Here is a 26,097-nt window from a genome sequence, read left to right on the forward strand (position 1 = left end):
ATACAGTCAATATCATTAATAAAGTAGGACATTAGCTTTAAATAATTATAATGCAAGAATTGGAAAAATTATTATTTCTTATTTAGGTAAAAATCCATTAAATCTGGTAAATTGATAAAATATATAATAATAACAACAGTTCTACCGATATTGTAATGCTCGAAGCACTTTATTTAAGTCGAAAAATTGAAAACAAAGAAAATTTTATATTTTTTTGTAAGAACGTGGTCGTGTCAAACAACGAACAATTTCTCAGAAATAAAAAAGGCTCAATTTTGGTATATGTATTTATCAATATGAATCTAGTAATATTTTTCGAGGGTGTCAGATTGATTTTTGAATAGTTTACGAAAATGAACATGGGTTATATAAGCATTATACTATATGACAATTCTATTTTTCATAATTTTAGTTCTTAAAACTCAAAAACCGCAAAATTTTTGAGTCGAATTACCTCTTGAAAAACTTTTTTTACACTAACAGAAACTAAAAAAATTCAATGGATACGCCACCAGAAGATGAAATGAAAGACGTTGTTGAGGTGTATCCACAGTATATCATAAGCCTTGATGACTATGTTAAAATAAAGACAATAGGAAAAGGAGGTTACGCTGAAGTTTGGTTAGTTTCATATAAAGGAACAGAAAAGCAAATGGCATTGAAACAACTATTTTCAGACATATCTTCAAAACAAGTACATCATTTCGCAAGAGAAATCGCAACAATGGCAAAAGCAAATCATCCATATTTCGTTAAATTTATGGGATTCTCTCCTTACAGGCCAATGTCTCTCTTAACAGAATACATGCCCAACGGTTCCTTGTACAGATTTATTCGCCAAGATCCAAAAGGAAAAATTTTGAATGGAACTCGACGAACTATTATCGCAATGGGCATTGCATCTGCAATGGCTACATTACATTCCATGTCAATTATTCATCGAGACTTAAAATCAATGAATATCCTTCTCGATTCAGAATTTTATCCGAGAATTTGCGATTTTGGTATTGCAAGGTTTAATCAAAACGATGAAAAACTCACAATGAGACTTGGTACACCCCATTGGATGGCTCCAGAATCATTATATGGCGAAGGTTATGGTTTTCCTGTAGATGTGTATTCGTTTGCGATGGTTTTATACGAATTACTTACATTTAAGCTTCCATGGGCAGGAATGGATGCTCTTGCTGTTACACGTGCTGTCGTTATCGAGAAAAAACGTCCGATTTTACCGAAATGTCCAGCACCTCTCAAAAACCTTATTTGCAGATGCTGGGATCAAGATCCAAACCAACGACCAACTTTTGCGGAAATTTACAGACTTTTTGCCACAGGAAAAGTATATTTCGAATCAACAAACAAATCTGAGATATTAGCAATGCACGAGAACCTAGTCTTACAAGGAGTTGAAACTCCATTCTCTAACGGTCCGAAATTCAAAAACGATAATAAAATTACAAAATCTCCAATTAAACATCATGGAGATATATCGAAGAACGATAAAAGTCCTTCATCAGATGATTCCAAGGATTTCCAGATCGAAATCGGCAAAGAAGAGTTTTTGTCAGATAATCGACTTGAAAAACACAACATTCCATCATTTAGCGAAAGCGATACACTCCCCAAGCAGCCAGACAAAAGGCGCAAGAGTAATTCAAAGATGGAAGACATTCCTGAAGACGAAACTCCAAATGAAAACGAAAACGACAATTTCGATGGATTATCGAACCTCAGATACAAGAGACAGACAAGTGCAGCTTATAAGTTGCAAGTAAATGAAGATTCCTTCCAAATTCCAATAGAAATCTTGTCAGATCTGAAACATCCAGAATTCCGAAAGACTTTCTCAGAATGCGTTGCTAATATTGCTCCAAATAATGTAAGATCATTTTTCTCAACGATTGCGCCTCATTTTAACAAAAACACTTCAGATTCAGATTTTGAGTTCATTTTAACGAGCCTACACCCTGTTTTCAATAATCCGTATGCCATAGATATATTCCAGCGTAAAGGGCTCCACAACAAACTGCCTCTAGAACGAGATTCTCTTTTGCAAACGAATTTTGACTTCTTATACGTATTGTTTTCGAAGAATCCGACCATTTTCCAGAACAACTGGGAATCGAACATGGAGTATCTGATAAGCAGAGATGCCAACTCTTCTTTGGTATTATTACAATTTTGCGCCAAGAAGATCTCAACGTTCCCCAACCCATGGAGCCTGCCTGACCTCCTGTTCAACTGCTCGGAATACTTCTTCACGTGCCGTTCTCTTGCGGAATACATTTCAACCATATTTTATCTTTGCCAAACACACAAGGAATACAGCGACGCGCGCTTGAATACTGCTATCGATGTCTTCATGCAATGTTTGCAATCTTCAGATCCACGTGTTCTCTCTGTTTGTTACAATGCTCTTTCATTTTATCGTCCAAAATTGTCACTTTTTGACATTGGTTTACTTTCCAGTCATCTCCAAGACGAGCAGTTATCTCCTCGCATCCTTCCATTGTTTCTTGCCGCTGAAACTCTTCCCGCACAGCAAGATCTCGCTGAAGCACTTTTAATTAGCGCGCAAACGAACGAAACTGCTTGTTTGGTGCTTGTCAAAGCTTGTGATGACGAACAGTTCGCCAATCTCTTGTCATCCAACACTTGGTGGGTCCCCGAACATCTTCCAACGATTTTAGACACTTTGAGAATTTTTATTTCAGTTATGTGTCATAAATCATCGCGAGAATCATTGGCAGCTGCTCATGGAACATATAAGATGTTCATAGACCTCGTACAAGAAGGAGATCCGAAAGTTATGCCATTCATTTCTTCAGTTGTAAGAAGATTTCCACGTAAAAAAGGTGTGTTGAAGAGGATGTCGAAAAGTGGATGTTTGAAGCAAATCATTGAGTCTGCAATCGATATGGATGATGAATCAGCAACGCACGCAATGTTGTTGATGGTTAAATTCCTATCAGATATCGGAGACTGCCAAGAATTCGCTCTTTTGCCAAGTTTGTTGAGATATCAGTTGAAAATTAATGGAAAAAGTGCAATGATTTCTCTCTATTTGATCTCTAGACTGTGTTCTTATAAGTTGTGCGCGGAAAAGCTCGGAGATTCCAAGCTCCAGAAGTATTTCAGGAAACTGTTAAATGACGAGGATTACAAGCCTTATGCTCAAGATTATTTTGCTAATCTTGAGAAATTCGCCAAATAATTTTTATGTGTAATTTATATTTGTATTAAGGGTGCACCCGCATGTACGTTTATTTGAGAGTAGGAGGATTACCCTCTCAATTTTGAATGCTTCGTTAGCGCAATATCTCGATGAATATTGTATTAAAATTGAATTTGCCCATACCAATATATCTGATACAATATCCTTAAGTTTTACTAAAAAGAATTTTTTAAAATCCCTGCAGATTCGGGGATTTTTAAATTTTTTGATTTTTTTCGAAAATTTTTCAAAAAAAAATATTTTCAGAAGAGCCTTAACGGCTAGAGATGTGAAAACTTAAATTTTATAATCCCTGGGATGCACTTTCTTCGTTTTTTTTAAATTTTTGGGATAAATTTTGACATCTTTTTTTTTGCTGGCGACCCCCCCCCCGTTTAGGGCATCAAAAAAACATGTTGTTTCGTTTCAAGATCGGGATATGTTGTGAACCCGACTTCTTTCATTAATGAAGTGATTTCTTAAGTTGAATAAAAACAAATTTGATTGAAATTCATACAAAATTTCTTTTTATCATTATTATTTAAGATGCTTTTTTATGTTGAATTGTTAATTTTTTTATTTCCACCTGGGATATTTTGAATTGGGCTAGCCCAATCCCACCTCTCAATTTTCTCTCAATTGGGCAATGGGGATCCCATATAAAATGTATTGTAACAAAATTTTACATGCATAATATAGTACAATTAAACAACATTCTAAAAATATTAAATTCACATCATTTACTTGAAGATTTTATATTTTCAACAAAAATTAATACAATAATTACATTAAATTGAGGAGATTTATAATATTTATTATAAATTAAAATATTATTACTCATTAATTTGTTGAAATATTGCATTTTAGTGGTAAAAATTAAAATTTAAGTTTACATGGAGAAAAAAAATTTTTAAATTCCAAAAAAAAATTCAATTGGGATAACGATAGGGACAAAAATTTAGAATCCCCATATGCTTGGGATATAAAATTGAGAGGTGGGATTGGGCTAGCCCAATTCAAAATATCCCAGGTGGAAATAAAAAAATTAACAATTCAACATAAAAAAGCATCTTAAATAATAATGATAAAAAGAAATTTTGTATGAATTTCAATCAAATTTGTTTTTATTCAACTTAAGAAATCACTTCATTAATGAAAGAAGTCGGGTTCACAACATATCCCGATCTTGAAACGAAACAACATGTTTTTTTGATGCCCTAAACGGGGGGGTCGCCAGCAAAAAAAAAGATGTCAAAATTTATCCCAAAAATTTAAAAAAAACGAAGAAAGTGCATCCCAGGGATTATAAAATTTAAGTTTTCACATCTCTAACTTAACGGCTAAGTTTTATGTTTAATGTTGAGTATCAAAAAGAATGGGCATCTGATATAGCCATCATATATCCCAGAAGCAAATAAAAATTCTGACTTTTTAAGCATAAAAAATGAAATTTTATTTTTTGCAAAAAACAGGCCCCCCGGATGTACGTTTATTTGAGAGGAGGAGGATTAAATTTTTGAAAGCACTAAAATTTGTAAATATTCTAGTTATATAATAATATGTATTATTTTAAAAAATAAAAAATTAAAGCACGTTAAACTCTTTTTTGATGAATTTTTACAAAAGCTACTTAGGATTATGCAAAATATAGTAATTAAACATAAATTTCAAATCAGATTTTACTTATAATAAATATTTTAAATTTCCGAAAATTAAGTTCAGATCGACTCGATACGTTGTAATTACTAAATAAGGTGCCAAAAACCTATTAAACAGTATCAAAACTATCAAGATTGTAATGTTTTTGAAGAAAAATTTATAGAATTATGAACTTCAAACAGATATTATGTAAATAAAAATAATATAATGGATTTGTTTATTCGTATAATAGCAGTAATAAGTCGATTATTCACTTCTACTTCTGATATTTGAATTTAATTTCGACAGAAAAAGAGATTCAAGAGGAAAATACTAGGGGATACAAACAGCCACCATGACAGGATTATTATGGAGCCAAGTTGTATTTTTTGATATTTTTAGAGTTTTCCTACCTATTTAGGTACCAAGTTATTGCTTAAAAATTAAGGTTCTAAATTCTGAAGTTTACATGATCCTCCCGGGCGCACCCTTAATGTTGTTGTTGTTTTCGTTATAAATTATGTTTTGTATATTAACTTATAATTAAATGTATTTTGGTATTACACCACATCTCAATGAAGTAAGATATTCTGTTTCATAACAATGCGCATGAAGCTTGACTTGTCTTTAATTGCATTTGAAACAAAATACATTGCAATCTATGCTTACAAAGGATGAATCGTTGGTTTTGTATGAAAAATCAAATAACTAATAAATGGAATTCTTTCTAAATAAAATGTATGTTCGATCTTTGAGATCCATATGAATGATTCAAGCTTCGAACATATTATTTGTATCTTTGTTCAATTAAATGCATGTGATATTCAAAAATGCTTATGGCTGTGAGACTTTTCCATTTCACAATCTAAGCTTATTTTTAGACTGGTGATATGTATAAACAATATGAAAACAATGTTTTGGAAGTAAGAAGATTATTAAACTTATTAATGCACCTTTTTGAAATGTTTTCTTTTAAGATTTAATTTGTTATTGGAAAATGACAAGCATTAATGTTAAGATTTCTAGTTATCCATTATGATGTGTTTTGGTTATGAGGAATTTCTCCTCAAGCTATTAGAAAGTTGTAATAACACTGTAATTATTTTGAAAATTTGATTCCATTGATCGTTAACGAAAATGTTGACAATATTTATGGATCCTGTAATATTTTATAATGATTTCTCTTGAAAATACGAACAGATCATTAATTCTTAACTAAAATTCAAAATTTGATTTAAAATCAATCCGTTAATTTGGGATAATTATATAATTTCCATGATATATATTGACATTTTGATATCAAATATGTAAACTTTTGATAGTTTCACCACGAAGAATCACGCAAATTACAGATTTCATCATAAAATCAAAATAATTATATGATTAATATCCGTCAATAATAAAGATGAATTATTTTACATCTGTTCTCAATGAAATTATGTTATCATCCCTCAACTATCACTTTTTCGATTATCCAATAGATTTAAAAAATTTTATTCAACCAATATAGCATCATGTTTTTAAATGATTGGAGAATTGGTTACATAATTGAGACCAGATCGTTGAAAATATTCAATTTTGATTATTGGAAATAATTTTTCATGGATAAGTATTGAAAATGACATTAAATTTATGTGTTATTTATTATTTTTATATGAATGAAAGAGGCTATTATGGAAAAAGACCTGATACTTTTTGTTTCTAATGATTATTTAGAAATATAAATCTATAATGGACAAGTAAAAATAGTTAATAATTCCGAAGATGATTTAGTTCTCAATTCAACGTTATCAAAAATTGAATGAATTATATTTCGGAATTTATCAATTTTCATAAACTGCAAATTTGTATAGTAAATATTATATATCATAACTTCAAGAAAGATACCGAAAGGTACATTCACTAGGCGATAACAGTAAAATGGGATGAAAATAAGATAAATAGCATCCCTATATAGTGCCTAACAATATTTATACGGGCCAAAAAAATTTGGCTAGAGATTTGGCGAGCTATAAAACTTAGAAAATTGAGAGGGATTTTTGTTTTTGAATTTTTTTTGGAAAGTTAAAATTGCGATTAAAAATCGATTTCCAGGAGAACTAAGCATCTCATCATATATTTAAATCGCTAAAAATATTAAATAATAGTTGAATAGTATAACAACGTGAAATTATGGCTGAATCTACAGAAAAAATGAACATATTTGACATTTTTGAAAATTCATACGTTAGATGGTGACAGACTCATAAACTATACTTTAGCTAAGATTGATATATGGTTTCAACAACACATGGTTAAAATCGTAAAAATATTTTAGATTTCAAAAAGATATATATGGTAATATAATGGAACAAAGTCAACAAATAGCATGTTAAATATGTTATAATTAACTTTTTATTAGATCCAATAGTAGATATCGAATGGTTTCCAGCTTTATGGTTAAATATTTTCTTTTCGAGCTTCTCTTTAACTGTTGTATTAAGGTTGTAAATTTTTGATGCTAGAAACTATGGAATCTTCTTTGCTGCTGCATTTTTCTTGAGAGTTCTTGCAATTTCGAATAGATCTGCGCATTGTATGAAATGGAGGCTTTAAAATATCTTGAAAACAGAATAGGACTGCTTTTCCAAAGGAATGCTTACTTGTAAATCAGAGAGTTTCAAAATTGACAGCAAGATTATCATCATAACTTTCGATTTTGCTGCGAAAAAGGAAGACAAGTAATTAACAAATCATTTACTGTTGTTCATCAAAAGAAGAAAACTTTGATAACAACTAATGATGATAAAATCAAGCTATCTTTTAATATTTTAAATTGATAAGACATTCAAAATATTTGAATGGTTTAAAATATTTTCTTTTAATTTCTATAAGATATTATCATGATTATATAATAAAATTTAAATTTTTATTCAAAAGGGCAATATTTCAAACTTTTAATTTCAAAAATCTTAATTCTGCAATAAGTGTATTTAATTGTAGCAAATTTAATGATCCTTCGTCATGCTTAGCAATTTGGAACTCATAAATTAATGATTTCTTCAAGTAAAATTCTGCATTATTTCAAAAGTCAATAATTCTCTAGTAACTTTTCTTCAAACCCTAACCATTATATTATATGTATAATGGAGAATAATTGCAAAGAAAGATAGCCGAATTTACTGGGTAGTTCTTGTGATGCGAAATAATTGCAAATTAACACCTAGTTTTAACAGCATCACTCTCTTTTTGCTCTCATTTAAATGCATTCGCACACTTTAATTTTGAAATATAAGAGTTTTGGAAATTATCAAATTTATCTGCTCAAATACTATAGATCTTCATAAGTGTTAATAGAATCATTAGCCTTACATATAGTGTTTAATATAATGATGCACATTATACTGGGATTCATTCCTTATTCATCTAGTTATTATAAGATTTACAACCCCATGAAAATTTAAAATTTTGTCAAAAATAGTGAATGTACCTTTAGATACCGACAGATAAAATAACTGCCACTTTGAATGCAATTCCATGAATGAATATTAAAGTTAGGCATTTTGGAGAGAACAAGATTTGCTTGGAACTAAGTGAGCTGAATCTTAACTATCTTTTGAAAATCGAAGGAAAAATTAACGAATTTTAAATTATCGCATTTATTCACACACAACAAGCAGATATTTATACCCATAAATTGTCCAATAAAGAATCTATATCGAAGTTTTTGGAATCAAACAATTGATCAAAAACGGAATTAAAATCGCCAATGGGTTGATCTCCAGGAGAACTTTGTTCAACGATATCTTCTGATTTTTCAACTATCTGTTTCATCTCTTTGTTTGCCTTCTTTGATTGAATAGAACCTGACTTCTTTTTGCTATAATAGTTTGATTCTGGAACGCATTGTTTTCTTTGGAGCTTAAGTAAACGGTTCCTGACAGAATTTGTTGACCTGTTATCTAAGTAATCTGCAATGATTTTCCAATGGGGACCAACTTGTAAATATTTTTTAATTAATTTTTGATCTTCTTCATCTGTCCAGGCTTCTTGATTAAGTTTAGGGTCCAGATAGTTAAACCATCTATCTCTGCATTGCCTGGCAGTCTTCCCTGGAATTAATGCTGCCTTTTGCTCCCATTGCGAAGCGCCATACCTTTGGACGAGTTCTTTTAAAGTATTATCTTGTTCTATGCTAAACTTAACTTTAGCACATATTTTTTGCAGGCTATTATCATCATAAGATGACATTCTTTCAAATAGAAAGATAAAAATTGAATTGCAATTTTAAAAACAGTTTAATTGAAAAAAAAAGCAAATCAAGTTAGATATATGCTGTGTATTTATTAATTTTAAATAATGATGAAATTGAATTTCTAAGAAAAATTTGCGAGGTTGATCATCAACATGGAAAAAATATTCAGATTATGTGTCATATTAGTATCATTATGCAACAGTTTGATTAGGAGAATTCTGAAAAAAATAAAAAATTCATCGAATAGGAATGTCAAACAAGCTAATGAAATATGTCGCCAAAGTTAAGATGTCAATTATTATTTGAATGACTGTGAATTTCAAATTGAAATGATTTCAAAAGATTGATGAATTTAAGGGTGCACACGAGAGGATCATGTAAACTTCAGAATTTAGAACCTTATTTTTAGGCATTATCTTGGCTACCTTATTTAGGCTCGAAAAGCAAAAAATATCAAAAAATACAACTTGACTCCATTATGACCCTTTCATGGAGGTAGTTTTTATCCGCTAGTATTTTCCCTTTGAATCTCTTTACAATTCGAAATCAAATTCAAATCTCAGTAGAAGAAAGGAAGAATCGACTTACTACGGTTGTAATACGAATAAATACATATATTTAATTATTTTTATTTACATAATAATTGTTTGAATCTCATATTCCATCAAATTTTTAAATAAAAACATTAAAATGTTGAAAATGTTCATATATTTTAATAGGGTTTTGGCACTTTATTGAGGAATTACTACATACATAGTCGAACTGAACTTGATATTTTGAAATTTAAATTATTTATCAAAATTAAAATTTAACTTGAAATTTATAATTATTTAGTCATATTTTGCATAATTCTAAGTAGATTTTGTAAAAAATCAAGAAAGAAAAATTTTAACGTGCTTTATTTTTTCTTTTTTTAATAATACATATTATTATATAATTAACATATTCATAATGTTTCACCCTTTCAAAAATATAATCCTCCTCCTCTCAAATAAACGTACATACAGGTGGCCTCTTTTTTCAAAAAATTAAAATTTCAAATTTTAAATTTGAAATTTTGGGCTCAAATATTAGAGATTTTTTCAACCTTCAACGATATATGTTGTCTATATCAGACCTCCTTTCTTTTTGATACTTAACATTGTTCCTAAATCTTAGCCGTTAAGGCTGTTCTGAAAATATTTTTTTTTTCGAAAAAATTCGAAAAAAATTCTTAAAATTCAAAAATCCCTTAATTCCTGAGGATTTTGGAAAAAAGTTTTTACATGAACATGTGTATATTATATGAAGTATATTGATAGGGTAAAAATCAAATTTTATTGCATATTCATCGAGAAAATAAACTAACGAATCCCTCAAAATTGAGAGGGTAATCCTCCTCTCAAATAAACGTACATACGGGTGCACCCTTAACCAATGTGAAATGAGAAAAGGAATTAATCTCTTGATATATCAACGAAATTGAGAAAAATGATTGGATTCGATTTGAAAACATTATCAAAAGAACCCAGAGAATATATATAGATAGTATATGAATATTTTTGAAAAAATTAACGTCAAAAACAACACTTCTGACATATCAGTTGACCAATTTTACTTATATATTGGATTCATTACGAGCATCCTATTAATGAATATAGTGAATAAAGCCGTTACTATTGAAAAGCGGATAATCGAAAGTATAAGTTTTGGAATATTGTTGAAATCAATGACTTAAACAAGAATATGTGTATTCGTGCATTTGTCTATGTATTTGAATCAAACCGTCGTCCAATACAACACAGATCACTTTCATATTAAATTTTATTCATTAATACATTTACAGTAAATGATCTAACCTCAAAAAAATATTATCGTTTGATTCTTTAACATTTAATCGGTTTAATTCAAATTGCATCCATCAAACCCAGTAAAACTACTTGATATTATATCATTCCTTCTATTTTTAAATTATAAAAATTGAGTATAGTTCTCAATTCCAACCCAATTATATTGAATTTTTTCACAGTAAGCGGTTTTTCTCAAAATTTTAATTATTTACTCAACCGATTTATGACCATTATTATTCGATATTTTCGTTTAAAAATGAATTTTTCATGGTGTACCATACTAGAAAGTTAAAATATTGCTTCAATTATCAAGCATTTTAAAATATAATATTGTTTTTCTTTATCCCGAACTTTAAAAATGACATTATTACGGCATCGTAGTAGTTTCATCTATTTCATCATAAATATCATTTTCATTATTTATTTTTCAAATCAAAAAAATCATATTGATAATTTCAAGCAATTATTAACACTTTAATTTATGAATCAATAATTGATTTGGTTCCTAATCCTTCATTTAATTTATACTGTTGTTTTTTCAATTATCAAAAATCTTTTTGAGTTGCCATAATAAATTATTTTACATCAATCAATTTGAATGAAAATAGATCAATTTTATTATCATTTTAAAGATAATTCATATAAAAAATAAGTAGTAGGATAGGATGGGTTTTGTGACTTTTTTTGTAAACGTAAGAATTCATACAATATCGAGCGATTTTGTATCATTTTTTTAACATATTAATTAAAAAACATATGATTCTTACGGTTTTATTCTTACGTTTTTGAATAAATCAAGATTTAAAAAATTTTCAAAATTGTAAGACATTTACACTCAGCCCATACATAATGAAATAAAAAATAAAAATATATTTATTTATAAACCATTAAAAAAATTAAAGTTAATTTTTTATTCTTACATAAATGACCCAACAAGTAAAACCAGATAAAATAGATTATCGAATTTTAGAGGATGGTGTTCCTGTTTATATTCAAAGATTTAAAGGGAAGCAATATTATAGAATTGTTAATCCTGAATACATAAAACATTTATTTAAAAAGGAAGACTGTGAATTATTAAACGTTAATGAATATGAAACCAATAAATCAAAATTGAAATATAAATATATTGGAAGTGATGAAAGATGCAAAGATAAAGATAAAGTTTATACAGTTTCATATAATGAATGGAAAACCAATAAGATAAGAAAACATTTAGGAGATTATGGTAAAAGTTCTGAATTCTTTAAATCTAGTATGTATGAGAGAGTAAAAGAAATTAGAAATAATTATTTTCATGAATAAAAAATAAACTTTAAAAAATAAACGAGAAGAAGAAATTTGATGAGTTCAACATAGAACTTTAAGAAACTAATGATTATTTGAATTTATGAAATCAATTATTTGATTCATTCTTTCTTCAATCTCTTCTATTCTTTTTGTTAAATCATCAATTTTCATTAATGAGGTGATTCTTGATTGAGGAATAGATTTCAAACTAATCACCCCTTTTATTTTTGAAATTTTGAATCCATCAACTTTAAACATTTTATTCAATTTACACGTTGTCAATTCTTCAAATAATTTTTTATTGTTAGCATAATAGTCATTAAATTCTTCAACAGATGAAAAAATTTTTATTTCAGTAATTGGTTTAACAACGTTTATTTTTTGTTGAACATTTTCACTTTCATTTATTTCTTCCTCCTCTGTTTCATTTATTTTTAAAATCGGTTTCATTTATCATTAAATAAAAATTAGAATATAAGTGATGAAATATATTTTTTAATTAATATTAAATCAGAAATGGCTGCAGGATTCTTTAAAAAATTATGGGATGGAATTAAGAAAGCTGCAGGTTGGGTTTATAAAAAGATTATTAAACCCGTTGCAAACTTTTTGGCACCAGTAGCGAAAACGGCAGGAACTATCATAGGTGGAGTATTAGGTACTAAAGCAGGTAATCCGGCGATGGGAGCACAAGCAGGTAACGCATTGGTGGAATTGCTGAAGGAATACTTAATAAAATAGGAGGTAGATAGTGGAAAAATAAATATTAAATTATTTTTATCTTAGTATCGGTTGAAGTCTTTGATAAACTTTTTCTCCTTTATTTAAAACTTCTCTTATTGGGGCAGCTTTTGGCGTTATTGATTCAGCAACGTCACTAATTGCTTCTTTATTCTTAAATATCCAATTTGCTCCTTTCTTCATTGTTTCCCAAACTTTATGCGCTCCTCTTTTTACTTTATTCCACAGTTTCTTAAATATACCTGCAGCCATAGTTGATTATTTCATTAAAATTAAAAATTCATTTTCATCTTTTAATTTTGATTTTTTATTTATTAATAAATGACGACTAACTATTTAGTGCCAAACACTAAACCGATTAATGGAAATGTGTTTCATTCATTCGAAAAGATAAATGAAATATTCGCAAAGAATGACGGTAGAAGATATTATAGAGAACTTGAAAGTTCATGCTATGACTCTGATGCTCCATATTTTGATGATAAACAAACTCATTTAAGAATTACAAATCCAGCTCATGATGTGAACCAATTAGGTGACACATATATTAAACGCAAAGTTAAAGCAACTCTAGTTTCAAATAAAGCTTTCACATGTGATGCCGCTTTTAAATGCATGCGTTTATTCGTTGGTTACAAATCATCAAATCAAAGCTTTAAACAATTAGAAGTAGAAACGAAAGAGGTGATGCCGGTTATCTTCAGATGGATTGCGCCCGTGAATCTTTCGCATTTGCAACATATAAACCAAAATCAGAAAGGAAAGTTAAAAAGTTTGTTCATTCGTTATATAATAATGTTCAAAAATATGATAACTCAGTATGTGGTAAATATATTGACCCTTCAGAAGTTTTCAAGAAAGCAAATGAAGAAGTTGATATCACTTTTGATATGATTATTCCGGTAAATGATTTGTTAGCATTTCAGGCGTTCGATGATTATCCTAAATCATTTGGTGATATCATTCTTAAATATTATGTTTTCAGGGATACTTTAGTATTTTGTCAGGTTGACCCGTTAAGAGTTGCTGATTTACAAAATTACGTTTATGAAAAGATAACTGATGAAAATTATGAAAAGATTATGAATCATGTTTATAAATATGATCGCAAATTCCAACAAATCGGACTTCCTGCCAAATTAATTACAAGCTTAGCCGCTACATCTGCTGACGCAACAGTTGATGACGTTATTATTTCATGCACAAAGATGGAAGTTTTAGAGGATAAATGCATTACACCAGGATACGGTTTAATTGAAGAATCAGTTAAAGCAATACCACGTTTATTCAGTAAGGAAGATCCATTCATGATTCCAGCTCAACATATTGACGTTCGTTCACTAAATGGAGGTTGCATCACTCCTGAAGGTATCAGCTCAGATTTCTCATACGCTCTTCATAATGTTACAGATGTTGTGTTAACATTTCCGAAGAATGCAATGCAAAGAACAGTTTTAGAAAATCCAATGCTTCGAGGTCTTCAGGTCACTATAGATTCCAGAAACTTCCCCGATCAAGCGATGACCACAGTGGGTGACATATTCTTTACACGTATGCTTCAAGCTTCTGATTTAGATGGAGTGAATGAATGCACGGAAGAATACGAGGACTCATTAACTAGACCACTGAATGATGATAATGGCACGCCATTAGCTAGAACATGGAAAGACCAAACTTCATTCTTATGCACTATTCCAGTTCAACGTGATGGAGCGGGTATATTCTTTGATGGATTAGAAACTTTCAACTCACAAGTTACAGTACAAGTGAAAGCTTATCCAATCATTCAGGGTGAAAATGACACTTACTGTTCAAAGGTGACAAATCCTCCTCAGGTTTGGTTTACTAGGACTACATATTGGACATGGACACCGGATGAAGGTTTGAAATATCATCCAACAGGTACACCACCACAGTATAGAAGTTCATATGATGAAATATTGATGAATAGAAATGTTTAAAATTATAAATTTATTTTTGATTAAATGGATTTAAATTCATCCACCCCTTATGAAGAATTAGGGAGTATATAATACATACGTAGATGATATGATTAATGAAGCATTGAGTGATAATAGAAATGCTCTATCTAAGGAAAAATTAATGAAAATTCCATATTCTGAATGTTACTTAAATTCAATCACTGCAGCAATTGGTAAACAAAATAAAGGTAAAACATTAACGATATTAAAACAAATTATCATTATTGCTAACACTTCCCCCATTCACATGTGTTAATTTATATCAACCGTTCAGGTTCACCTTCAGATGATACATTTGAATCTTTAAAGCATTTAATCAAAATTCCAATTATTTATTTATCACAAGAAGAAGCAGAAGATTATTTAAAAAACTTTTTAATGTATAAAGAATTATATAATACAATCAAGAAGCAAGGATTAGAGGATAAAATTATTGATAAACAACGGGATGAATTATTTGAAACACTTTCTATTTCAAATTTTGATAGAGAATTTTTGCATTCACTCATTTTTCTAGATGATGCAGTGAAATCAAAACTAATAACAAATGAGAAATCATATTTTAATCAGTTATTAACTCAATGTCGACACATTCAGTGTTCATTCTTTATGGCTGTTCAATACTTCAAAGCATTAAGCACAAACATTAAATCAAATCTATCAACACTTTTCATTTTCAGTGGGTTTAGTCGTCAACAGTTGAACGTTATGCTTTATCAAGTGAATTTACCAATGAGCATTAATGAACTTTACACACAATATCAGCAATTAGGTGAACATGGAAAAATAATAGTTGATTTAAATAAAGGAAGTGTTAAATTTGATTAACTTTTTATAATTAATTTTTATTTTTTATTTATAATTAAACATGACAGAAATGGCAAATCTTCTACAGGTTCCATTAAAACAAGGGACAAACAAAAAGGGTGCATATAATAGAACTATGAAAGTTCCTGATGGAATGAAAGAATTAGTTCATATTGTTGCTGGTCTTCAAAAAGATGTTAAACAAATGAGAAACGTTTTAACATTACCAGAAGCTCAAGCATATGCCAAACGTCAAGGTCCAAATTGGGAAGCACACGAAGCAGACATTACGGGTCCAAATGGAAAACCTGATGGTATAAATGAAGTTTTCGTTACTGATGGTCAAGGTAATATTAAAGTCATAAATGGTTATAAATTAACTATATCTGATTATCCTAAACGTAAAGCATATAATGAACGTTATCCTATGCAATTTGATGAAAATGGAAAAGCTGTTAAACAATACATTGGAGAAGGTGAAAATGGTCCAATTAATTCATACCGTCATAATCCATATTCTTATTTCAATGAAGAATTAAATGCTATTGAAGAGGGACCGGATGGATTACCACGATATTCTAACCAGTTTGATGGTCAATATGCAAATATTAGACCTGAAATTTCAGCTAAGAAATTCTTTAAAGTTGCTTTATTCGATCCAGTTTTCGCAAATGTTAAAGATGAACTTAAACAGCAATTCCAACCAATTATAGTAGCAAGAATTGCATCAGGTGCTTTATCTCAAGCATTCAAAGATTTAATTAAGAAACCATTATATCAGCAACGAGGTTTAACTTATGATTTAGTTAAGGAATCAGATAAAAGAAAATTTGAGAAATCAGATGATTATAAGAATGCAATTAATGAATATATTCGGTCTATTAATTTCGATGAAACAGCTAAAAATCAACTTCATGAACAAATACAGGGAATAATAGATTCAAAAGTTCCAGCAAAATAAAAGTTTAAATATATTTTTTTATTCGAATATAAATGAGAAGACGTTTCACTAGTCAAAAGAACACTAACGCAAAAGCAGAGATTACGGTTGGTTATAACGTAAATGATGATAAATCACGAATTATTCAAAATGTTAAAGTTAATGTTAGCCCTGAATTAACAAGGTCAGCAACTCAACCAAATTTATTAACTCGTGACTTACCGAAAAAGGAGGAGGAGCAAAATAAAGAAGATGGAGACCCAATCATTTTATCTGAACCGGTAAAGAACCTGTTGAAATTCCCACTTATCCAACATACCCCCCACCTCTTTCATCAAACATCGAGAACCCATATAAAATAGACATTAATTCTGAATTAATGAAAATTTACCGTGATATAATAATTAATAATTATGATTCAATAATAAATTTAATTGACCAATCCGGTTTAATTATTTTACCTTATGAATCATTAATTCACATTATCGCCATTCTTTGTGATGTTCAAGATTCAGACGTTAAGATTCAATTTTTCATAGATGATGAGGTTTCATGCTGCGGAACAGTTGCAAAAATAAATCCTATAAAGGATATTAGCACAATTAAGATATCAAAGAACGGAACAACAACTGAACTTCATTTAACATATAATGATATTTATAATAAAATAGTTGATGAATATAAAATATCACTTGAAAAATTCTTTGTTAAGGCTATTTAATATTCAAGCATTAACATTATCGAATAATAATCCTTTGAATCATAATCAATAATAATTGACCTTTCACCAGTTTCTATCGTTTGTTTTATTTCTTTTTGTTCCCCACTATCTGGATCGGTCATTGTAATTGTTTTTGTTATAGTATCAGCTTTATCTTTAACTTCAATCTTTTTTCCATCGGGATATTTAAACCAAAATTCCAAAAATTCGATATTGTCAATCTGTTCATATTTTAATCTATCAATTACATTTTTAATACCATCTGAAAATCTTATGAAATGGTCATTATATGGGTTTGATTGAACTAAATTTGAATGAAGTGAAATATAACCTGTTGATGAATATGACATTGACTCATATTTTCTGAAAACACTAAAATTTATAACATGAATGAATTTCTTATTCGTTGAATTTATGAATTCTTGAGGTAATCTTATTCTAGTTTTATTTATCACTGGAAAATAACGCTTTACCATATTTTTAATCGTAAAAAAATGTCAATTATCAATATTATTTCGAATAATAGCTGTGAATTAAATTTAACAGTTAGCGGAATTTATAATGTTACTCTCGTTTCTGTGAGTGGTAAATTTAATCCCATTCTTTTAGACCCTTCAGATTATATATCATTTATTAAAGATGACCTTGAAAAAACGTATGATATGTATATAAATAATGTGATAGCGAAATGGGATATTAACATGATTTTAAGTTATTTAAATGAATCATTTATCGTATGGTATGAAGAAAATTTTAAATCAAAACCCGATAAACTTTTTGAACTTGATGAAATAAATAACCTTATTAAATTTCCGCTGAAAATTAAATTTTGTACTCCTCATCTTCGTTCATTGTTGGGGATATTAAATTTTGAAAAAGATGTTGGGGATGTTTTGTATTCTGACACTGGTTCCAATTTCATTTTAATCAAATGTGATAAAGTTAATACCCCAATGAGATTTTCACATCAAACATTAGACCCTAACTCTTACCCATCAATACAAAACATTTTATCCATCAACTTAAACACATTTTCTTTATCATATCCGTTTCAATTATCCGGGAATTCATTTATTCTTCATTCAAAAGATTTATCAAATATTAAATTTAGAATAACTGACCTATTTGATTGTGATTTAGAATTTATGAATGAAATATTATGGCAATTTCAAATAGAGAAAATAGCCGATGAGATAACGGATTAAATATTTATTTTTAAATCATAATAAATGATTAAACCACAGCAACTTAAGGCACACACCCCGCCTTATCCTACTACTACCATTACATACGCCATATATGCATATAATTCAAAGACGGCAGAACAAACGCAAAGGTTGAAATATGGAGATTTGGAGATAGTATTGAAAAATGACCATTTCGAATTCGTTTGCAAAGGTGGTGCAGTGATATCAAATATAAAAGAAATTTTATTTATGAATTCAAAAATTAAAGGAATAACGGATGATATAACATCAATTCCACCAGAAGAACAGAGATATTACGCATTAAATGCATTTCCTAAAGTTTTGAAGATTGGAAGATTTAATTTAAATGAGGAATTCATAGAAGGTTTCCTAAATGACATAATGAAGAGGGTGGATAAGGAATATGTGGATAGTGAATTAAATAAGAAGGCAAATTTGGTTTATGTTGATGAAAAAGATAATGAAATTAAAGAAAAGGTTGAATGGTATCATGAATGGACATCGGAGACTTTTAAAGTTAAAGCTGATACAGGATGGGTTTCAGGATGTTTAGACCTTAAAGCAGATAAAACATATGTTGATGAAAATTATGCAAAGAAGTCGGAAGTAAATGATGTGATTACAAGCATGAAAAATGAAATACTTCAAACATTATATCCTGTTGGTTCTATTTATACGTCAATGAACTCAACAAATCCATCAACAGTTTTAGGTTTTGGTATGTGGAAGCAGATTGTAGATAAATTCTTATACTGTGCTAGATATTCAAAGCAAACAGGAGGTTCGAAGAAAATTAAAGAAGCAAACCTTCCACCGCACACTCATACAGGAACTACAAACACAACAGGTAATCATTCACATTCAATAACAAAAAGAGGTTATATAAATCTTGCAGCGGGTTCGGATAGATGGGGAATGAATAGATATGATATCACAACTGACCCAGTAGATTCAAGCACAGGTATTTTCTGTGGAACCGCAGGAAATCATTCACACACTTTCACAACAAATCCAACAGGCTCGGGTAAAGATTACATGCCACCATTTGTGACTGTATTCGCATGGTACCGCGTTCAATGAATGTGCTTGAGCCCAGACTTTTGGGTCAAGGCTTACCGAATGAACTAAATATATTTTATGTCTGTAATTAATTAGGTAATGAAGTAATGGATGAACTGCAGAAATAAATGTTTACGTTAAGTGACTCAAAGAGTCCGGAGACAAAGTCTCATGTTTACGTTAATGGTTTTTAGGTTATTCAATAATTAATTATTTTTGAAGAACTGAAGGTGCTACCATGTTACCATATGCTACCAGGTTAATTAACTTCTCTTAAAATTACTGACAACACGACATTTTGACAACAGTCCTGGAAATTTGATGCAGTTCAAAAATAAAGTTAGTTTTAAAATTATTTTTATTTATTTTTTATTTTGTATGTAAGAACAGAAATGTCAGTCGAAGCAAAAACATTCACGAACAAATCTAATGGCGAAACATTCACAAAAGGCACTTATAACGGTATTGAAGTCTTACGTAGAGACAAGGATGGTTACATTAATGCAACAAATATGTGTCAGCAGTTTAGGAAAGACTTTAGAAAGTTGTTGGAAAATAAGTCCTGGGAAGAGTATTATAAGGCATTTTGTGAAGAATATAGCAACCGTCTGAATTCCGGCGGTTGCTTTTTATACAAAATTCATGCAGGAATTCCTGATGAAATCAAACAGGTTAGAGGAACGTATGTAGACCCAAGACTTATAAACTATATAGCAATGTGGGCTTCTCCAAAATATTGCATAGCAGTTGGAAAAATTATGGATTCCATAGACAAGAAAGTTCATGAGAAGTTAGATGAAGAAGAACTCGAAGATACAGTAGAGAATGCAAAACATTTGTTCGAACAAGAAGTTAGAAAAATGTGCGAAAAACAATTAGAACATGAACGTGAGTTATGTTATGGTTATAGAGATTCTCCATTCGAACTAGACCAATGGGAACAAGAAAATTTAAGGAGAGAATTTAGAGAATATGAACTCGCTAAGATAGCATTAGAAGCTGCAGAAAAGAAGTTAAAAGCTTGGGGTCGTTTTGTACAAAAATATTGTGAGTAAATGAACCATTTATTTTTGTCATAAAGACGCAACGTGGCGGGGCATAGCCCATGACCAAAAATATATTTTATCGTTAATGTTTTTAGGTTATTCAATAATTAATTATTTTTGAAGAACTGAAGGTGCTACCATGTTACCATGTGCTACCAGGTTAATTAACTTCTCTGAAAAAATGAGACAACATGACATTTAGACAACAGTCCAGGAAATTTGATGCAGTCCAAAAATAAAGTTAGTTTTAAAACTATTTTTATTTTTTTATTCCTATATAAATGACAGCAACAAACAACAACAGCAACTATATCGTTTCTGATGAAAAAGTTATTGATTCATTAGCTGAGGAATTAGTTGTGGCAGAAACTAAAACCCTCAACGAAAGAATTGGTGAAAACAAGATTGATTTACATAACTATCTCAAACATGATGGAGGAAGAGGAAGGAAAACTGGTATGGCTTTATTAGTAAATAAAATTTCGAATTTAACGATTATAGATGTTGATATCAATAAATCGTACAATGATGAACTTAAAGAAACGGTTAGAAAAGACATTTTATCAAAACTTTCGGATAAAGATGTTATCGTTAAAACCGCTTCAGGAGGTCTTCACATTTATTGCAACACTAATTTCTTCTATTCAGTTTCGAACAGAATGATTAAATGTTATTCCTGCAATGATTATGATATTGATATAATGACTTCTATTGATGATTCAAAACGTTCATTAGTGGTTATGGCTGATTCAAGAGTTCGAAAGAATGCAACAGAACCAATCAAAACATACTCATTCATTCGTGGAAGTTATGATTCAACATTAACTAGAACCGTAAACGATATATTAAATGATTTGAATATTAAGGTAAGAGTTGAACAGAAGAACGAAGAAATAAAGACTATCACGAATGAAAACAAAGATGTAAACATTGACGATAAACTTGCCCAGAGCATAGTTGATGGCATCTGTGATTTTGAAGTACATAATGACGGTGGAAACATGAATTTAGAAAAAGAAATAACATTATTCACACTGTTTCAAGCTATTAATTCGTTACCTAATCATTTAATTAATGAAGCATACGATAACGTTTATAACTTCTGCAGTTTAACAGAAAATGCAAAAAGTAATTTTGAAAAAGCACGTAGTAGATATGCACATTTAATGACTTCTCCATTTGTTTTAGTGAAGATTCTAAAACTATATCAAAAGGAATATTATGATGAATACGTTTTACCTTTATTACGTAAGCCAAAAATAACATTTGATATAAAACTTGATGACTCGTTTTTGATAACAGATATTAGACGCAAGGCTGAAAATCATCAGTATAAAAACAGTTCTGAAGTAATTGAGGATTTATCACGTGTAATCCGTTTTGTAGATTGTGGAAACAAATATTTCATTCAAAAGGACTATAATATCCACGATAAAATGAATCAAATATCATTCGTTCTTCAATCAAACATGAAAGAGTCACTTAAAATGATTAAATTATTTAAAGAAGAAGGTAAAACAATAACAGCATGGGACGTACTACTAAATCAATTGTCTTCATTAACTGTTAAGGGTGTTTGCTTTAAATCTGATTCCCCAGATGTTTTCTCAACGTTTCAGGGTTATAAATACAACATTCTCGAAAAGCCTGATTACTCAAAAATTGAGATGTTTATGGATTTCATTAAAGAAGCCATTTGTGATAATAATGATGAAGTGTATAAATACCTACTCGGCTGGATTGCATCAATGATTCAACATCCTGGAATCAAGAATGAAACAGCAATTATTTTGAAAGGACTTCAGGGAACAGGTAAAAACAGATTTACAGACATTATTTCTGAACTCCTCGCTGGTTATTCATGTAAAAACATTACTGAAATAAGTGAGCTAACGGGTAATTTCAATTCGGTTGTTGAAAATAAAATGTTTCTTGTACTTAATGAACTCAAGAATGTTGGTGAAGACAGACTCGCAAACTTCAACGCTTTGAAATCAATTATAACGGATAATGAGATAAGAATTAATGAAAAGAATCAACCCAGAAGAACTGCTCAGAACGTTGCAAACTTCATTTTCGTAACTAATAACGTTTACCCTGTCAAAATTGAAGTTGGAGACAGAAGATACGTAGTTTTAAGAGTTAATGGTAAATTCAAGGGTCAATTTGATTACTTCAAGAATTTAATGGATTCATGCACAAAGGAATTTTATGATAATTTACTAACATATTTTATGCAATATGACCTTTCATCATTTAATGTACGAATCATACCGATGACTGAAGCCAAACAAGATTTAATTGAATTATCAACAAATCCTTTAGATGTATGGATAAATACACATTATGATGAATTGTGTACAGGTATGACGTGTAAAAATGCTCTATTCTGCAAACCATCAGACATGAAAGACAAGAATTTCCAAATGAGCATTAAGGATAAATGTGATAGGAAACATAGAAGAATAGACGATAAACAAACATGGTGTTATGTTTTGAAAGAAGAAATGAAAGGATTATATAAACAGGTTGAACCAAACGATAATGAGGATTCATTTACTGACGATGAAATACCTGTAAATGATGCTTTATAAAGTATGATTGGAATTTATTTTTGCATTAATCCTGTGTTGTTGTCTAAATGTCATGTTGTCATCATTTTTAAACGAAGTTAATTAACCTGGTAGCACATGGTAACATGGTAGCACCTTCAGTTCTTCAAAAATAATTCATAAGTGCCTTCCTCCTTTCGTACCTGTTGTGTTGTCTAAATGTCATGTTGTCATCATTTTTAAAAGAAGTTAATTAACCTGGTAGCACATGGTAACATGGTAGCACCTTCAGTTCTTCAAAAATAAATTTTCTTATCATTCAAATTAACTAAAGATGAACTTAATAAAATGATGATAAAATAACTGATAACAAAATTTTATTTTTATATAAATGGATACCCCACAAGCTCAAAATTTACCACGAATCATAACAAGGAGGAAATGATAAAAATGATGCAAGAACTAATTAAAAACAACAAACCACGAAAACCGAGAAGATGCGGTTATGCAGTAATGATGGAAAGAAGAACCTAGAAGGGTTCGGGAAGAGGAATAAAAATTAAATTTGGATTGAGTTTAAAAATTCATATTTATTAAATTCATCTCTTCCAATCAATTTATTTATTCTATTAAATTCTTTTATTTTTGCTTCACTCAGTTTAAGGATTGAACGGTAAGTTTCTAATTTTTCGATTATTTCTTTCCTCTCTTCATCGTTTTCAGTTCCATTAGTTTTATGGGCATCAACCCCACCGCATTGCGGCTTCTTTTTGTAATAGCATATTTTTGATTTAATTCTGTTTAGTTTCTTTTTATATTCATTGTCTGGACTCTTGGCTGCTTTGTTGTCACTCATTTCTTACGAAATAAAAAAAATTAAATATTATTTAAATATAATGGAGTAATAAAATAAATCGGAATTTCTATTAATTTATTGTCAACTTCAACTAATGCATTGCCGTTAATATATCTAACAAATTCAGCTATTGTGTCAAATCTTCGTCTTCTTTTTGTCATTGATTTATCAGTTTTTCCATAATCGAGATGAATCAAAACTTTATCCCCTTGTTTAAAATTCATGAGCCCCGAATTAATTTGTTCACGTTTAACATCATTTAACCTTTCCATTTGCTTTCTAATATATTCCCATTCTTTTGAAATATCATTTTTCATTTCCACCGGTTTCATGTTTATAGTTCTATGCCATGTATTATTGTAATAATATACTAACTGTTGTATGATGGAGTCATGATTTCCATCCCAGTATATCTGACCGTTAACCCCTAACGCATCTCTAAGAGTTCTCATTACCGCATCAACTATTTTATTATGAAACGTATATGGAGAGGATGAAAAGAAAAAATTAATTTGTGGAAATAATGAGCCATAGCTGCCTGAAATCCTTTATCACCATCACCCCTGATATTATCTACTCTTTCATGATCTAGTAAGTATTGTATAGCTCTTCTTGTTTCCTGTTCTGTTTTCCCTTTCACTGGAATGCAATATAAATATCTAGTGTTAATGTTAATGGCAAATAAATAAGTAACGTTTCCTTTTGAATATTCCAGATGATCGATTTCGTATGAATATGGATATGGAGCAAATGAAGGGCGACTAAATTTTTCCTTTAATGGTTGAATTTTTGGGTCAATTGGTTTATTTAATATCTTGAAATCCTTTTTAAAATCTTTTTGCTTCTTTAATGTTTGAAATGGATATAATAAAGTGAATGATGAAGGATTAACTGAAGGAGGAGGCGGTACTGTCGTTGGAGGTTTTGGTGTTGCAAGTGGTTTAATTTTATCTGCTTTGATTTTGGATTTCATTCCTTCCTTCATTAATTCTGGATGTATTCTATTCATTTGTTTTAAATATGCTGTATATAAAGGTTTGATATACTTTCCCGCTTCGAGTTTATGTTGAAGGATGAATTCCAAAAGTTGATCTTCATTTAAAAGTCGGGCTGAATATGGTTTAACTAATGAATCATAAATTAAAGCTTGTGCATCATTTATGGTCTGAAGAACCTGGGTGTTTTGTTCCTTTAGCTGTTGAACATTTGCTACTTTAGACCTCGGCTTTGGTTTTTGTGGCTCAGGATTATATAAATTATATAATTCATCAATATCTTCTTCTGTTAATACTTTTTTTGAAATCTTTCAACTGTTTAAGTTGTGATTTAGTTTTTCCCTTTGTATATTCATTATTTTTAATTTTGTCTTTAATTTTAGAAATTATTCTATTATGATATTTCAAAATTTCATTTTTATAATATGGATAATAATAATCCATATCATCACCCGTTATATTGTTATTATATTTTTGGAGATATGATTTTAATTCATAATAACTAAGAAAATTTTGATTAAATACTAAATCATCAATTAAAATTTTTAAATCTGTGTTATCCATTTATATAAAAATAAAATAAGTGTTTTAAGGGTGCCCACCTCTTTGAATCATAGTATCAAAACCATTATTTACATATTGAATCGCATCATTAACGGTTCCTTTTGTCTCTTCTGTGGCATTTCATTAAAATTTTAAATTGTATTAAAAAAAAAAAAAAGGTAGTGGGGCTTCCAGGGGCTGCGCCCCTTCTAGCCCTGAAGATGTTTAGTATAAATGAAGTTTTTATTCGGAGGGCTTCCAGGCGCGTTGCGCCCTCTAGCCCATAAAAAATTTCTGAGGACGAGCCAGCCGTTGACTTTTTTGTAGAGCACTCAAAATAGTATAACTTTGTTCGGACAAGTAAGGGTCTATCGTCGCTACAGGAAAAGTTACGGGCGTTCCAAGGAAGTATACTTTGAGAAGCCTTTTCCCCCTTATAGAA

At 29.8% G+C, this 26,097-nt stretch overlaps 9 protein-coding genes and 2 pseudogenes across 11 annotated transcripts, besides 5 other annotated features; 8 read left to right on the forward strand and 3 right to left on the reverse strand.

Moving 5' to 3' along the window:
• Positions 1 to 477: 477 nt before the first annotated feature.
• TVAGG3_0526870 (protein kinase protein) lies at positions 478 to 3,669 on the forward strand (the record flags this gene model as incomplete). The annotated part of the gene is made up of 1 exon (XM_001315552.1): positions 500 to 3,214. The coding sequence occupies one exon, from the start codon at positions 500 to 502 to the stop codon at positions 3,212 to 3,214; it is 2,715 nt and encodes a 904-aa protein (XP_001315587.1).
• A 1,021-nt stretch (positions 3,670 to 4,690) lies between these two features.
• Positions 4,691 to 5,341: a mobile genetic element.
• Positions 5,342 to 6,741: 1,400 nt separating this feature from the next.
• Positions 6,742 to 8,325: a mobile genetic element.
• Positions 8,326 to 8,515: 190 nt separating this feature from the next.
• TVAGG3_0526900 (RNA polymerase II transcription regulator recruiting protein) lies at positions 8,516 to 9,082 on the reverse strand (the record flags this gene model as incomplete). Its single annotated transcript, XM_001315553.1, has 1 exon — positions 8,516 to 9,082. One exon carries the CDS (start codon positions 9,080 to 9,082, stop codon positions 8,516 to 8,518), a length of 567 nt encoding a protein of 188 aa, XP_001315588.1.
• Positions 9,083 to 9,442: 360 nt separating this feature from the next.
• Positions 9,443 to 10,495: a mobile genetic element.
• A 3,836-nt stretch (positions 10,496 to 14,331) lies between these two features.
• Positions 14,332 to 14,655: a mobile genetic element.
• A 400-nt stretch (positions 14,656 to 15,055) lies between these two features.
• Positions 15,056 to 23,303: a mobile genetic element.
• On the forward strand, positions 15,307 to 15,756 carry TVAGG3_0526940 (uncharacterized protein; the record flags this gene model as incomplete). The annotated part of the gene is made up of 1 exon (XM_051237467.1): positions 15,307 to 15,756. The coding sequence occupies one exon, from the start codon at positions 15,307 to 15,309 to the stop codon at positions 15,754 to 15,756; it is 450 nt and encodes a 149-aa protein (XP_051095291.1).
• Positions 15,797 to 16,633, forward strand: TVAGG3_0526950 (uncharacterized protein; the record flags this gene model as incomplete). The annotated part of the gene is made up of 1 exon (XM_051237468.1): positions 15,797 to 16,633. A coding segment is annotated over one exon (837 nt), but the record flags the coding sequence as incomplete, so codon positions are not given.
• TVAGG3_0526960 lies at positions 16,729 to 17,396 on the forward strand (annotated as a pseudogene). Its single transcript has one exon. A coding segment is annotated over exon 1 (668 nt).
• TVAGG3_0526970 (keratin-associated protein family) lies at positions 18,626 to 19,684 on the forward strand (the record flags this gene model as incomplete). Its single annotated transcript, XM_051237469.1, has 1 exon — positions 18,626 to 19,684. One exon carries the CDS (start codon positions 18,626 to 18,628, stop codon positions 19,682 to 19,684), a length of 1,059 nt encoding a protein of 352 aa, XP_051095293.1.
• Positions 20,056 to 20,718, forward strand: TVAGG3_0526980 (uncharacterized protein; the record flags this gene model as incomplete). The annotated part of the gene is made up of 1 exon (XM_051237470.1): positions 20,056 to 20,718. The coding sequence occupies one exon, from the start codon at positions 20,056 to 20,058 to the stop codon at positions 20,716 to 20,718; it is 663 nt and encodes a 220-aa protein (XP_051095294.1).
• Positions 20,991 to 22,378, forward strand: TVAGG3_0526990 (Prim-pol domain family; the record flags this gene model as incomplete). Its single annotated transcript, XM_051237471.1, has 1 exon — positions 20,991 to 22,378. A coding segment is annotated over one exon (1,388 nt), but the record flags the coding sequence as incomplete, so codon positions are not given.
• On the forward strand, positions 22,635 to 23,303 carry TVAGG3_0527000 (uncharacterized protein; the record flags this gene model as incomplete). Its single annotated transcript, XM_051237472.1, has 1 exon — positions 22,635 to 23,303. The coding sequence occupies one exon, from the start codon at positions 22,635 to 22,637 to the stop codon at positions 23,301 to 23,303; it is 669 nt and encodes a 222-aa protein (XP_051095296.1).
• A 517-nt stretch (positions 23,304 to 23,820) lies between these two features.
• TVAGG3_0527010 (uncharacterized protein) lies at positions 23,821 to 24,117 on the reverse strand (the record flags this gene model as incomplete). Its single annotated transcript, XM_001293208.1, has 1 exon — positions 23,821 to 24,117. One exon carries the CDS (start codon positions 24,115 to 24,117, stop codon positions 23,821 to 23,823), a length of 297 nt encoding a protein of 98 aa, XP_001293209.1.
• Positions 24,118 to 24,137: 20 nt separating this feature from the next.
• Positions 24,138 to 25,676, reverse strand: TVAGG3_0527020 (annotated as a pseudogene). Its single transcript has one exon. A coding segment is annotated over exon 1 (1,539 nt).
• Positions 25,677 to 26,097: the final 421 nt, after the last annotated feature.

Source organism: Trichomonas vaginalis, chromosome II (assembly GCF_026262505.1).
Source record: "Trichomonas vaginalis G3 chromosome II, whole genome shotgun sequence".
Classification (NCBI taxonomy): Eukaryota; Parabasalia; order Trichomonadida; family Trichomonadidae; genus Trichomonas; species Trichomonas vaginalis.